This window comes from Grammomys surdaster, unplaced genomic scaffold, assembly GCF_004785775.1.
Source record: "Grammomys surdaster isolate TR1022 unplaced genomic scaffold, NIH_TR_1.0 223, whole genome shotgun sequence".
NCBI lineage: Eukaryota > Metazoa > Chordata > Mammalia > Rodentia > Muridae > Grammomys > Grammomys surdaster.
Window position 1 is genome coordinate 3408147 of NW_021604668.1, and position 14296 is coordinate 3422442.

Below are 14296 nucleotides of genomic sequence, written 5' to 3' on the forward strand. Positions count from 1 at the left end.
CAACAAACAGGGTATAAAATAAATAAATAATTTAATCAATAATAAAAAAGAAAAGAGACTGCTTACATTATAAGTCACTGTGTAAGATGAAACTAGTTAAGTGTCCAAATGACATGTGCATATTCTCATGAGTGTGTCCACAGTGATTGTGTAGAGATCCTTAATAAATAAAATGGTTTTGGATTGGCTGAAGTCTTGTGAGGGGACAGGACACATCTTCTAGGCCACACTGCCACTTACAGAACTCATATTATGTCATTTACAATTACAGAGAAGAGGATCAATTAGCCAGAATAGAGAAGAGCTTCCACTTCTGTGGTTAGAAACTTCATTTCCAGGTTCCATGTTTGCCTACTCTCTCAAGAATTAAGGTGACAAAAGGCAGCAATGGCTAGGAAAGAACACAGTGGCAACTACATGCAGGCCAACAAGACTTACTTCAGTCCAGGGATGTCCAGAAGATTAGTCAATCCTGTCCAGTTAATCTCTAAAAGCTGTTTTTTAAAAACGAGAAAAATATTAAATATCAAAACAGTTTCCATGTGTCATAGCAAATCCAAACAGGTTTGTGAAATAAGTATGATAAGCACTGTGCACCTTTTCCCAACATGTTGTACATCAAGGATGAACTGCTTTCATTACACACAAAAACCTGCTCAGTTCGTGTTTTATGATAATGCCCTAGTTTTCCCTACTAAAAACATATAATAATTTGTCTGCCCTTCTTCTTATGCACAGGTCCCTGGAATATCTTCAATTTCTCCTTTATCAAAGTTAACAATTCAGTGATTATCCTTTGTTTTGTTAGTTTGTTCTTGTTATTTGTTTATTTGAGACATAATCTCACTTTGTACCCTCAGCTGACTTGAACTCATGAAAACCAGGCTGGCCTTAGACTCACAGAGACTGCCTGCCTCTGCCTCCCAAGTGCTGGGATTAAAGATGTATGCCATCTTGCCCAGCATGAATATACACATTTATATATGCACATGTAGCCTAACATTCAAAAATGGGGGGGGGGGTGAGTCGTGCTTGCCACACAAACCTGATGATCTAGATTCAATCCCCAAGATCCATAGTACAAAAAGAAAACTCCCCACTAATACCATGAAAAGCAAAAATTCTGAAGTGGAACATGGTGCTAAAAGACAAAGGCATTCATTTTCAGTATCGATACCTAGTGATCTCCCACATTACTCCTTACATTTCTATTACCAGCAAAAGTATTGGATAGAAACATGTCTTCTCCATGTTGTTACCAAAAACAGATATTAAAACTTACCCTAGTTGGTAGTTGAACAACAGTACTTTACTTTGAATTTTTTACTTTCATATTCCTATGAATAGAATATGTTCTGTCTATTCATTAGATATTTACAGTCATCTCAGAAATTCTTACATATTTAGGTAGGAAACTACTAAGAAGACATAAACAGTTAAAACTACTGGTTGTAAATACTGATTTTCTCTACCAAAATGGATACTGTGCACAATAAAATACTCAGTGTTTATTACTTGTAGAGGACATATTAAGTGAAATTGTACAGTCTCACTCTACAGAGCAAAGCTAAGGGAAGAAATAATACATTTCAAAAAATCCTTCATGATTGCTTTCCAGCAGGAGAAAAACATCATATAAAACACAGAAAGACTTGGCAGGTGAATTTCTGATTCAAGGTCAGCTTGGTCTTTAGAGTGTGTTCCAGGACAGTCAAGGCTACACAGAGAAACTAGGTCTCAATCAAAACAAAACAAAACAAAACAAAAACAAAAACAAACAAACAATAAAACAAGCCAACCTCCCCCCCCCCCATCAATCCATCAAACAAACAAAGAAACAAACAAAAAACCCAAAACACCTGGACAACTACAGGGCACAGATTTAAAAGAACATTATGTGGTTACCCTCCCTCCACAGCATGAAGGCAGGACGCTATTCCTGAGGATATCACTTATTTACATCCTTGCACATGGAGAACTCGAGCTGCTGCTCAACTAGAAACTCCAACACTACTGGGAGGTACTATACGGGCCACCAGAGGAGAAAAATAATCATCAGTCTCATCCAGCTGCAAACCATGCACCTATTACAGCAACCTGCCTGTAAGACATATTGGTGCAATAGTGGCAAAAATAGTATGAAAGGAACCAACCACTTTTTTGTCTGGATTTAAGGTCCATTCCCTGAAATATAATTCCACCTGATACTGTTAAGGTAGCCAAGAACTTGAAACCTAGGAGAAAGCCTACTACTGTTTTACCAAATGAGCATAGCACTAAAAGGACTCCTAATGACATACTGCTATAACTATGCGGAGAAGTTGTTAATTAACACAGAACCCACAACTAGACAATGTGCAGACAGTGATGTCTCACACAGGTCTCAAACAGGATGTCTGTATCAAACCCCTTCCCTCACAAGTTGGACATCTACGGCAGAGAGTAAGCAGAAAAGGTGTAAGAGCAGAGGTGGTGGATGACTCCAGGGAAGCAGCATCTTCCAGAGAGAAAAGCACTGCTGCACATATGAGCTCACAGAGACGACAGCATGGGGAAGACCTGCAAAAGGTCAAGTCAGACGAAAATCCCTGCACAGTAAAAAAGAAATGAGCACAAAGTCCCAGCCCTAATTAAGAAGCTATTTGCAATAGACACCTGCTGGGAGAGGGGCAAAGGAGTGTCCCAAAACAGGCCTCATGATTATGAGTAGTTGATCAACACAAAAATGAACTTCATAGGTTTTTGTGTTTGCTTTTTTTGTTGCTGTTGTTATTGTTTGGCACTTTTGTCTTTTTTGTTTTATTGGTTTTCTTTCTTTTTTATCTTTAAGAGACAGAAAAAACAAACTTGAGTAGGAAGGTGTGGAGGGGTCTGGGAAGACTTGGGTTCAGAGAAAGAATATGACAAGATTACATATTTAAAAAACTAAAAATTTAATAAAAGATTACAATACACCCTTTAAAATAAAATTAAAGGACATTTATGACACAATTTTATGATTTAGTTATAAAAGTCCTTTCTGTTGATCACAAATCTACTTCAGGAACTAAAAATATATGGACCAGCAATGTAATGTAAAATGTGTGCTTTTAACTCAAGTTCAAATCTAAGAACCTTATATGTGTTCTTGATATCTATTTATGGTAGCACTGTACAGAGAGCTATGGGTCAAGGAAGTCATCCAGACTCTAGGAGAGGATTGGTTTAGACCAGGATGGCCCGAACTCAGAAATCTGAGTGCCTCTGCCTCCCAAGTGCTGGAATTAAAGGCGTGTGCCACCACTGCCTGGCTTGTCACTATCCTATTTAAGACAGTCTTTGGAGGAAAGGTATTAAATTTAATCATTATTCATTTATTTTTAATATTTATTTTTTGACAATGTCATACATACATATGCACAATGTCTCTTTAAGCATATCCATCCCCAGCTCCATCTCAGTACAGTCTTAACAGTATTAAGTAGAAGAGTTCTATCCTAAACAATCTGAAAATTAACAATCCTTTTAATAGTATTTATTTATGCTGTCATTATTTAAGAATGTAATGATGCATACTTGAGATCTGCATTATAATGAGATTTTATTAGGGACCTAAGTAGCTATGAGACATTTTGGATCTCTTAAATACTTGGCTGAGACAAAGACAGGTGTTCAAAAAGTCAAAGTGAAACTAATTTTAGCTAGTGTGTTAAGACCTGTTAAAATACTCAGGTAAAACAGGGACTAGCTTTAGCTAAAAATAACTTCACCTACCACCAGAATTATGCTACAGACAAAATGGAAATGAAAACTTACAAAATAAAAACACAAAATACAGTAATAAATGTACAAGCCACTTGCTGTCAATAAGAAAGATTCTGGGCTACTGGGATGTTTGAAGCACTAGGATTAGGTGAGGGAGGGAAGGTCAGAATGTAAGTGTGTCTGTGCACGAGGACGAACATGAAGAAATAAATGTATGAGTTTATGCATAAACAACAAATTAAGGGCAACAGAGTAGAATGTTAGAAAGGAAAAGTGTGTACAAGAGAGAATGAGCCTGAGAGAAAAAAAAAGTGAATGTGAAAAAGTGAGTAGGCAGAGAGAACACCTAGCATGAAAACACAGCATGCCAGAGTAAGCATATGTGAGCATTAATAACTTGACAATTACCTAGGAGGCAAACATCTGGGAACGCCTGTGAAAGATTATCTCAATTAGGTTAACTGAGGTGGTGGCATCATTCCACAGGCCAGAGTCCTAAACTGACTAAAAAGGGAAAAGCTATTTAAATAAAGCATCCTTCTCCTGCTGTTTCCTGGTTGTGGAGGCAAAGTGACCAGCCCCCCTGATTCCTGCTGCTATTACTTCTCCATCGTGATGGGCTGAACCTTCAAACTTTGAGCTGAAATCAACCCTTTTCCCCATAAGTTGCTTTTGTCAGGGTTATTTAACACAGCCAAAGGAAAAGTAACCAATGGAGAGTGTAAGAAAACGAAAGGTTGTGCACATGGGTGAGAGGAGTGTGTAAATGAGCATGACAAGGGTCTGTTTGAAGGTATGAGGATGAGTGTAAGAGAAAGCGAATGTTAGAAAATGAGTAGGGTCTCATAAAATTGCAAAGTTTCTGTAAGGCAAAGGACACTGTCAATAGGACAAAACGGCAACCAACAGATTGGGAAAAGATCTTTACCAATCCCACAACTGATAGAGGACTAATATCCAATATATACAAAGAATTCGAGAAATTAGACTCCAGACAACCAAATAACCCTATTAAAAAAATGGGGTACAGAGCTAAACAAAGAATTCTCAACTGAGGAAACTCTAATGGCCGAGAAGCACCTAAAGAAATGTTCAATATCCTTAGTCATCAGGGAAACGCTAATCAAAACAACCCTGAGATTCCATCTCACACCAGTCAGAATGGCCAAGATCAAAAACTCAGGTGATATTAGATGCTGGCAAGGATGTGGAGAAAGAGGAACACTCCTCCATTGTTGGTAGGATTGCAAGATGGTGCAACCACTCTGGAAATCAGTCTAGTGGTTCCTCAGAAAATTGGACATAGCATTACCTGAGGACCCAGCTATACCCCCATCCTGGGCATATACCCAGAAGATGCTCCAACATATAACAAGGACATATGCTCAACTATGTTCATAGCAGCCTTATTTATAGTAGCCAGAAGCTGGAAAGAACACAGATGTCCTTCAACAGAGGAATGAATACAGAAAATGTGGTACATTTACTCAATGGTGTACTACTCAGCTATTAAAAACAATGAATTCGAGAAATTCTTAGGTAAATGGATAGAACTAGAAAGTATCATCCTGAGTGTGGTAACCCAATCACAAAAGAGCACGCATGGCATTCACTCACTGATAATTGAATATTAGCCCAGAAGCTCGCAATACACAAGATTCAACTCACAGACCATATGAATGAAGCTCATGAAGAAGGAAAACAAAGCGTGAGTGCTTCTTAGAAGGAGTAACAAAATACTCAAGGGAGCAAATATGGAGACAAAGTGTGGGACAGAAACTGAAGGAGGGGCCATTGGAGACCATTCCACATGGGTATCCATCCCATATGCAGTCACCAAAGGTAGACATGGATGTGGATGTCAGGAAGTGCATGCTGACAGGAGCCTGATATAGTTGTCTCCTTAGAGGTTCTGCCAGAGTCTGACATATACAGAGGCGGATGCTCACAGCTAACCATTGAACTGATCATGAGGTTCCCAATGGAGGAGTTAGAGAGAAGACTAACTAAGGAGCTGAAGGGGTTTGTGGCCCCATGGGGACAGCAACAATATCAACCAGCCAGAGCCCCCAGGGTTTAACCCACCAGCCTGGGAGCCCTCAGGGAGGGACCCTTGGCTCCAGCTGTATACGTAGGGGAAGATGGCCCTGTCAGGCATAGGTAGGAGAGGAGACCCTTTGTCCCATGAAGGCTGGACGCTGTGTGTGGGGTTCGAGGGTGGGGATACATCCTCACAGAAGCAGGAGGAAGTGGGATGGGATAGGGGGTTCCTGGGCAGGGGAGGGGGGGAATGGGGTAAGAGGATAACATCTGAAATGTAAATAAAATATCCAATTAATAAAAAATGAAAATGAGTAGGTTTCTTAATTACTTTTAATTTCTGTGAAGAGAGACTCTGACCAAGGCAACTATTAAACATTTATGGAGAAATCACAGTTCTAGAAGGTCTGAGTCCATCATCATCATCATGGTGGCAACAGGCAGACAGGCATGGAGCTGGAAGCAGTAGCTGAGAGGTTACATCTCAACCACAGAGAGAGCTAAATGGGAATGGTGTGAGCTTTTGAAACCTCAAAACCCAGCGTCAATGGACATATCTCCTAACCCTTACCACTGGTACAACCAAACAGTTCTACCAACCTGGAGAACCACTCAAATACATGAGCCTATGAGGGTCATTCTCATTTAAACCAGCACACTCCACACTCCGTGAGAAAGATCAGTTGTCAAAGTGCAGGTGTTTGTGAACACGAGTGCGTGAGAACAAGTCTATAGAACAGTGCAAGTGAGCGTGTGAGAGAGTGCATATGTGAGAAGGGGTAAGCTCATGAGGACACAAGGAAAAAAGGCCAGGAGGAATGGCAGCCCTTTGAGAAACATCCTTGGAAATGCAACTATCTGATTCCCCTAAAAACTCATGTTAGAACAATGAAAGGCAGGGCCTCTGGATGACTAAAGATCTCTAATTCAATAAGCTAGGGCATACGAGGAATGTGTGTTTCCAAACACAGGAAGTCATCTCTGAGCTGTGGCAGAAGCACAATACAGAATACTGTCCACGAAAGTATTCTGAAATGCTTATGAAAGAATGTCATGCTTTACCTGCAACAACAAAACATGTGCACAAATTTCATAAAAACCACAGAGATGAGCCATCGAGATGGTTCAGGGTGTAAAGGTACTTGCTTCCAAGTCTGATGACCTGGGACTTATGGTAGAAGGAGAGAACTGACTCCTATAACTTGCCATCTGACTTTGACATGTATACCACTGTGTACACACACGTACACACACACACACACACACAAAATTAATGTAAAAAAGAAACCAAGAGATGTTCTTCTCTACTATTTAAAGATGGGGCTATCTGAGGGATGTAGTAAAGCTTATAGTGTGACAACAGCAACTGACCCTAATCAATTGGCACATGTCTCAGGTAGGTCATTTGGGAAGTTGGTTACAAATGCACACTGATGGCTAGCTCCACAAGTCTTCAGTGAGGTTTTAGCCCATGTTTTTATTCAGTAGCTTTGGGCTGTCAGTAAAGCTAAAGACTATCTTCCTTATGTTTTAAAGCCTCATGACTAAGGCAAAAGAAGAAAGAAAAACCTACAAAGAGCACAATTCTGACAGCACAGGAAAGCTGAGTCCTTGGGGCCCAATCAGGTGACATATTTTCTCTGAGGCAACTCTGAAGAAGAGAGACAGAAGCAGTGTGAATAAAGAGTAAGCCTCCACGGGGGCTGGTGAGACAACTCATGCTAGACTCCAAGGAAATGCTGAAGACAAAGAGTGAGATCCACAGCACAGGGGCATGGAAACCACCTGTATATACACATCTGTATTTTGTACACATCAGGCCATAAAGAACACTTCCTGTAGGACTGTAGCCAAGGAGAGCAGCTGTCACTGTAGATGGGCACAAAGAAAGCCTTGCAGTGAGGTCCGTAGGGGGTTGGGGCAGGGTGCAATCCTAGGCTTAGCCTATACTACAGAAGACCTGTAGCAAACCCTCAGCATAGCTAAGGAAAGCAGCCAGTAAGAGCTCTACCTTGCAACTCAGGAGGGAACAAGGTTACAGAGGGTATGCAAAACTGTCCAAATTATTAAAGACATCAAACCATAGGTGTCACAGGATCAGAGTAAACTCAGCATGGTAAATAAGACTGGACTACTTAAGGTGTGGTTTGAATCTACAGGCCTGACTGCAGACTTATCTGCAAGAATGGCAGAATGAGCATGAGCCTCTGTACTACAACTCTCTTAATTCCAGACCTGGTCTACGCAAATGAGAGAGGGGGGAGAGGGGGAGACAGAGAGAGAGAGAGACAGAGAGACAGAGACAGAGGGGAAAGGGAGAAAGGGAGGGAAGGAGTGAGTAAGTGGGGGAGAGAGCACACACAGACCACAGATACGGCCTGGAAAACCACAGCCATTCTCTCAGGGAGAGAATGAAGCAAAAGCTATGATCACTCAACCTGTCACACTGCACTGCTTTTCCACTGGCTCCAAAAATCAGTTAACCATTACAGTTCACTGTCTTCCTCTAGTTGCAAAAAAAAATTCAAACTGATTCCAACTTGGTTCTGAGATTCAATTGTACAATAAACATAATTTCTACATTTAAGAAACCTCTCTCCTTCTTTAACATTCCCTTTACTTAAAATATTTTAAGTTCTGGGATTTTAGCCAAGTAAGATTCAAGTTCTTCCTATTATAACTCTAAAAGGAAGATAGTTCTACTTCACAAAGAAATCTCCTTCACCTGGCTGAAATTAAGTCTTCAAGGAAAATCACACGGAGCAAGCCTAGGTTGCTCTGTGGAGGACTTCTGGAAAAGACCTGCTTTCATAACTTGTTCTTTTTCGGTTAATTGAAGACTCTGAAAACACCTTGTGAACAAAAGTTCCTGAAGAGGAGCACGTCTCCCTTTGCCCCTTCTGTAAGTCTGAGTAATGATAAGAATACCAGTGATTGTAGGGCTAGCATGGTCCAGGACCAGGATCTAATTATAATTCATTTTGGGTTACCTTTAGCTTCCTTAATTGTCACTTCTTGCTTACTCTGTGTTTGACTTCACATCTTTGTGACTCATAGGGAAAACCTTTTAGAACGTATTAGAGACCACTAGCTTTCACCAGCCAGAAGACTAAGAGTATCATCAGACAGTGTCTGAAACCTACAGCAGAGACTGCACTACTTTGCTTTCATCTGCCTATCTAATATTTCCACCAATTACTTGAAAGGTGCTTTTATTTATGACTTTGTTCTGTTACTATAAGAACTTCCTCAAACTGTTACCATATTTGGAACATGGAATTTTGGAAAACCTAAATCTGTGTTCCCAGGCCAAGGACATTCATAGTTGATTCCAAAATAAACTATCTTCTATCCCCGTTAAAATAAGAGCTGTGGTTTTGCATTGATACAAACCCTTTAGGACATATTCTTTAGGCATATCCAAAATCTAACTACTTAGGTTGAATTCCCTATACATATCCAATGATGAGAAGGAATCCATCTGGTTCTAAATTATTATTATTTTTTTATGTATGTACTTGTGCGGGTGCATGTGTACATGTGTAGGGTAGAGATTAACATTGGTTTTCTTTCTCTATTGCTCCTCACTTTTAAGACAAGGTCTCCCAAAACACAGAGCTGACCAACTTTCTAGAGCAGCTTTTTTACCAGCTGGGCAGTGAGCCCTGGGAAAATTCTTGTCAGTATGCCCAACCCCCAGCACTGGGTTTATAGACACATGCTACAATACGTAGGTTTTTGACACAGGTTCAGCATCTGGGATCAGGTCCTTGAAATATACAACAGACACTGACTAAGCTATCTAACTCCCTATCCTTCCTTTTGGCTATCAAAGCTTTCTTTCCATTCCCAAGGATTCAAAACCTATTGCCGAACACACAGCAGACAAGGACTCCATCACTGGGGTCCATCCTATCCATTATCAGAATATTTATCCATACTTTTTCCCCTTCCACTAGCATCACTCTAGTGTTAGAACCTCAATAAAATGCTAACCTATATTTAGTTCTTTAAAAATGCAAAGGCTTACTGTGTGCTTTTAAGAGCACAGATATTTAATTGTGAGCTAGGAGGTAGTGTCACTCCTCTGTCACAGACAGGGGATTGGGACTTAGAGAAACAGCATGGAAAAAAGACAAGAAGTAGAGATCAGGCAGTACAAAGCTGCCACCAAGAATCCACACTGTGGAGCTCCCTGTCTCCAAAGCATAGCCCCACTATTCCACCTGCACTGTTCACTTGGCTTCAAACTTTATCATGTCAAGAATTTTCAGGGGTCACTCCACAAGTATCACATTATCAAAACTAATTAAACAAACTAGAAGGCAGATTCAATATGAAATGTTCAATTCAAAATTCAATATGTTTTATATCAGTCTCTGGCACTTGTTTCTGAATCATCTGGGTAGTAAAAAAAACCAAAAAACCAAAAAAACAAAAAAACAAAAAAAAACAACCAACCAAACAACAAAAACCCAGTAAAACTAAAAGGCCTTTCTGGTTGAATTTTTTTCACCAGACTCAGAAAGAATTATTTGGCAGCTAACAGCAATAAGTTCTCATATTTTCCAGCTGAAAGTAACTGAAGAAAATTCCCTTCCCGCTAAAGCATGTTCAGTGGCTTTATTCACCATATAAGGAAAAGGGTGACTGAACATTTCAGCATCATCCTTTTCTTCTAGGCATTCCAACACCCGTTGGGAGTTAATGCTGTTAACTTACTCTACAAGTGCCTTCATCTGTGGAAGAACAAAATCATGAAAGAGCACAGTTAAGTTCTGAGGCAGACGAAAGCTCTTGGTTTTAATTTTCTAATCTTTATATTAAGAATATTTCCGAAGACAGATAAAGCTTTTAGCAGCGTATTAAAGAACATTGTATATACTCACCAGTGGAGTCAGTTTTTACATAAAATGCTTTTTTAAAAAAAAGTAGGAGAAAAAAGATGTATTTTAAATCTTTTATAGATTTATTTCTCAAAATTTTAATAAAGTAAAAATTAGTGTACTCCTTGATAGCTTTTGGAATTGTAATGTACACTGTCTACACGAACACATTAAAAGTAAGGAAGAGAAAACACTGCTGAAGGCAACAATATGATGTCATGCACAAAGCACTGCCCATGCTGCACTTGGACTGGCCTAGGTATATGGTATTTTTAAAATCAAGCAATAATTTTCAATAGGTCTTTTGAGCCAAATTATACACATTAACAGCCCCATTTTAAAGTACACACGATGTTAGCAGTCCCTTCCCAGATCCTTGCCAAGGATCATAGCAGTATCCCTCCTAAGATCAGCTCACCTCGACTCCCTGAACTCTGGAAACAGATGTGCCCTTCACTTTAGCACTAATGGCCTCTGCTGTACAACTTTCAAAACTACAGTGGGAACTAGTCCTGGAAGACAGAAACCTAGAAATAAGTGACACAAAACAGCTCAAGATAGAATTCTGGAGAAAAGGAAAATAAGAAAAAGTGGAGGACACAGTTACCACTTTGCTTCCTGGGGCAGTGTGTGCCTGTGGATGCAGTTAGGCAGAGAAGTGTGGCCAGACTGAGAGCTTGCCCAGCACACACAGCCCTGCCTTCAATTCGTTCCTCCACCCTATCCTTCTGTGTATCCATGTTACCACCAAGAGAGGAAGGATAAACATGACATCATGAAATAAATGCCTACTTACTGGTTTCCTAAGGAAGAAGATGGACAAAGCTCCAACTAAAGGCATGTCTCCAATCAGGGGCTCCAGGATCACCCGCATTGTCCCATGAATCTGAATTCAGACAAGAAACCACAAGTCAGAAAACAGAGCTCTTCAAAGTCACTTGGTGACTTTTAAGCTCATGGCTTCACACCTTATTCAACTATAACGACAAATACAAAATTACTTCAAAAATCTTCCTAGCTAATAAAAACTCCATAGCTTTTCTTTCTGAATACAGAAAATCTAAAATGAAAATTTGAAAAACTTACCTGAATACTTTTCACACCAGCTCTACAAAAATATCTTTTGATCTCCAAATCAATCTCACAATTTCCTACAAAACTAGCACAGAAAAACTCTGCATTACATAAAGTGAGTGGAATTAATCATCCTCTTAGCTATCTATTTTGATCAGACATTGCAAAGTACATAATCAGACAAAATGATGGTGAAATAGACATGTTCATACTGTAAGCAAAATGGATTGACAATGTAGCTGATACCACAAGATTATTCTCTTAGTCTGGGCTTTATGGACGCAGTGCTGTCAGGGTCATCACTGCTGTATCACCTGTGACAAACACTGTGCATAGTGCACATGCTCTTACTTTTGCCATACATAAAAATCTTAAATAAATTTAGATACCCAACACATTAGAGGCTGAAGCTCAAGGACTACCAGTGTAAGGTCAGTCTGGACTGTACAGTGTGACACCCTGTCTCAGAAAACCAGAACAAACACAAACAAAATGGATGAGGTTGGAGATAGTTGGTAAACTAGCATATACTGAAAGAGGCTTACGGTCTTACACAAATGAGGCATGGAGGATACATTGGATTCTTAGCACTCAAAGGAATAAGCAGGAAAACGGCATCATCCTTATCTACACAGAGAGCTCAGATCCTATCTCAAAAAGCAAAAAATTTAAAAGCATGTAAACAGGTAGCTTCAAAGAAAAATATGAATAACAATGTGTTATTTTTGGAGCACTCCTGGGATGGAAGGTGTTTTTATGTGTACAACAAACCTTTGTTTAAAACACAACAAAGGTTATTTTGTCAACAGTAGATCTCACCACCTTTTTCCTTAGTCACAAAAATCCTCTCTCAGATGCTAAAGGGTTTTATGGCACTAAAGGTTAAAAACAGCTTTTTTTTTTTGAACCTTCGCTTTACTCAGAGATTAACTTCAAACACAAATGTAAAACAAATGGTTCTTTACTATGATAATGCAAGCCAGGCATTTACTTCCAATGTAAACATGAAACCCTAAATGCATTCCACATGGGATGGTGTGGGATTTCATCTGTCTTATCTGAGAATATTACTGCTGTGATGAAGCACCATGACTAAAAGCAAGTTGGGGAGGAAAGAGTTTACTTTACTCACAGTTCCATGTGTCAACTCATCAAAGTTAGTGAGGACAGGAACTCAAGCAGGGCAGGAACCTGGAAGCATGGAGTGGTGCTGCTTACTGGCTTGGTCTCCATGGCTTGCTCAGCCTACTTTCTTATAGAACCTAAGACCACCACCCTACGGATGGCAATACACACAATGAGTGGGCCCTCACAGACCAAATGTTCTACAGGCCTACAGCAGTTCTTATAAAAGTTGTTTCCCAATTGGTTCCCTGCTTTCAAAAGATTCTAGCAGAGTCAACTAACCTGGACCCTTGGGGCTCTTAGGAGTCTGAACCACCAACCAAAGAACATACATGGGTGGGACCTAGGCCTCCCCACTCGTATGTAGCAGATGTGCAGTTGGCCTTCATGTGGATCCTGAACAACTGGAACGGAGGCTATCCTAAAAGCTGTTGCCTGTATGTGGGATATGTTCTACTACCTGGGCTTCCTTGTGGCCTCAGTGGAAGAGGAAGCACCTAGCCTCACAGAGACTTGAAGTTCCAGGGTTAGGGGAATACCCAGGGGAGTTCCCACCTGCCCAGAGAAGGGGAGGTGGAGGGGTTGACCAGGAGGGAGGCAGTGATCAGGATATAAAGTGAATAAGTTAAAAAAATTAATTAAATTAAAAGAAAAACTGTCATTTGTTTTCCTTTTAAAACAACGTAAAGCCTAACACATTCTTTCTTTATTTCCTAATTCTTAACTTTTCGTCCATCTTGCTGCCAATGTAGCTAAGGTCTTTGTCTAAAGCATACAATATAGTAGAGTACTTAATGCTATTCAAGCTGCTTCTTTACCTGATATGTATTAAAGGAATTACTCAACTTAGTTAATGCTAAAACAATGAATGAGCACAAGGTTATCTATCCCCACAGAGCTTGCCATCTCCCTCATGACATGCTTCTGGAATACGGCCTAAGCTAAGCCACAGGTGAACCACCATGGAGCTTGTATCCAGGCCTGCTGACAAGGCTTCAGGAGCATGGAGAACCTAGGACATACAAACGTGCTTCCTCTTTTATTCCACTGATGACAATAATGTTTACACAAGTATCAAATATTTTAAAAATGAAGACTTTCCCATAGCAAAGACATTGAACATTTCTTTCTAAAATAAAAATAACTGGTAAAAAGTCTATACAATTATCAATATTAGTGTACTTTTGAAATTTACAAATGATTAAAAAAAATTATTCTTCATCTAGCCTCAGAAAAGACGACTGAGCTCCTAATAGCCAATTGCCTTGTTTACTCTAAAAATCTTTCACTGATGTCTAGGGCTCACTACTTTGGGCTAGCCTGTCTGGCCATAGCATCTGAGATCCTCTAGTCTCTGCTTTCTCCATCCTGGGACTACTACTGCACCACCATACTCATTTCCTTAGTGAGTCTACGGATTGAACAAA

The 14296-nt window shown here is 39.9% G+C and overlaps 1 protein-coding gene across 2 annotated transcripts in view; it reads right to left on the reverse strand.

Annotated features, from left to right (window-relative positions):
* The window catches only part of Esyt2 (extended synaptotagmin 2), a 90211-nt gene that overhangs the window by 35884 nt on the left and 40031 nt on the right, over positions 1-14296 (reverse strand). For both annotated transcript variants that reach the window (XM_028773184.1, XM_028773183.1), the window contains exons 5-7: positions 11757-11829; positions 11467-11556; positions 439-494 (exon numbers count right to left, since the gene is read on the reverse strand). In XM_028773184.1, coding sequence (XP_028629017.1) covers positions 439-494; positions 11467-11556; positions 11757-11829 — 219 coding nt within the window. The remainder of the gene's footprint in view (positions 1-438; positions 495-11466; positions 11557-11756; positions 11830-14296) is intronic.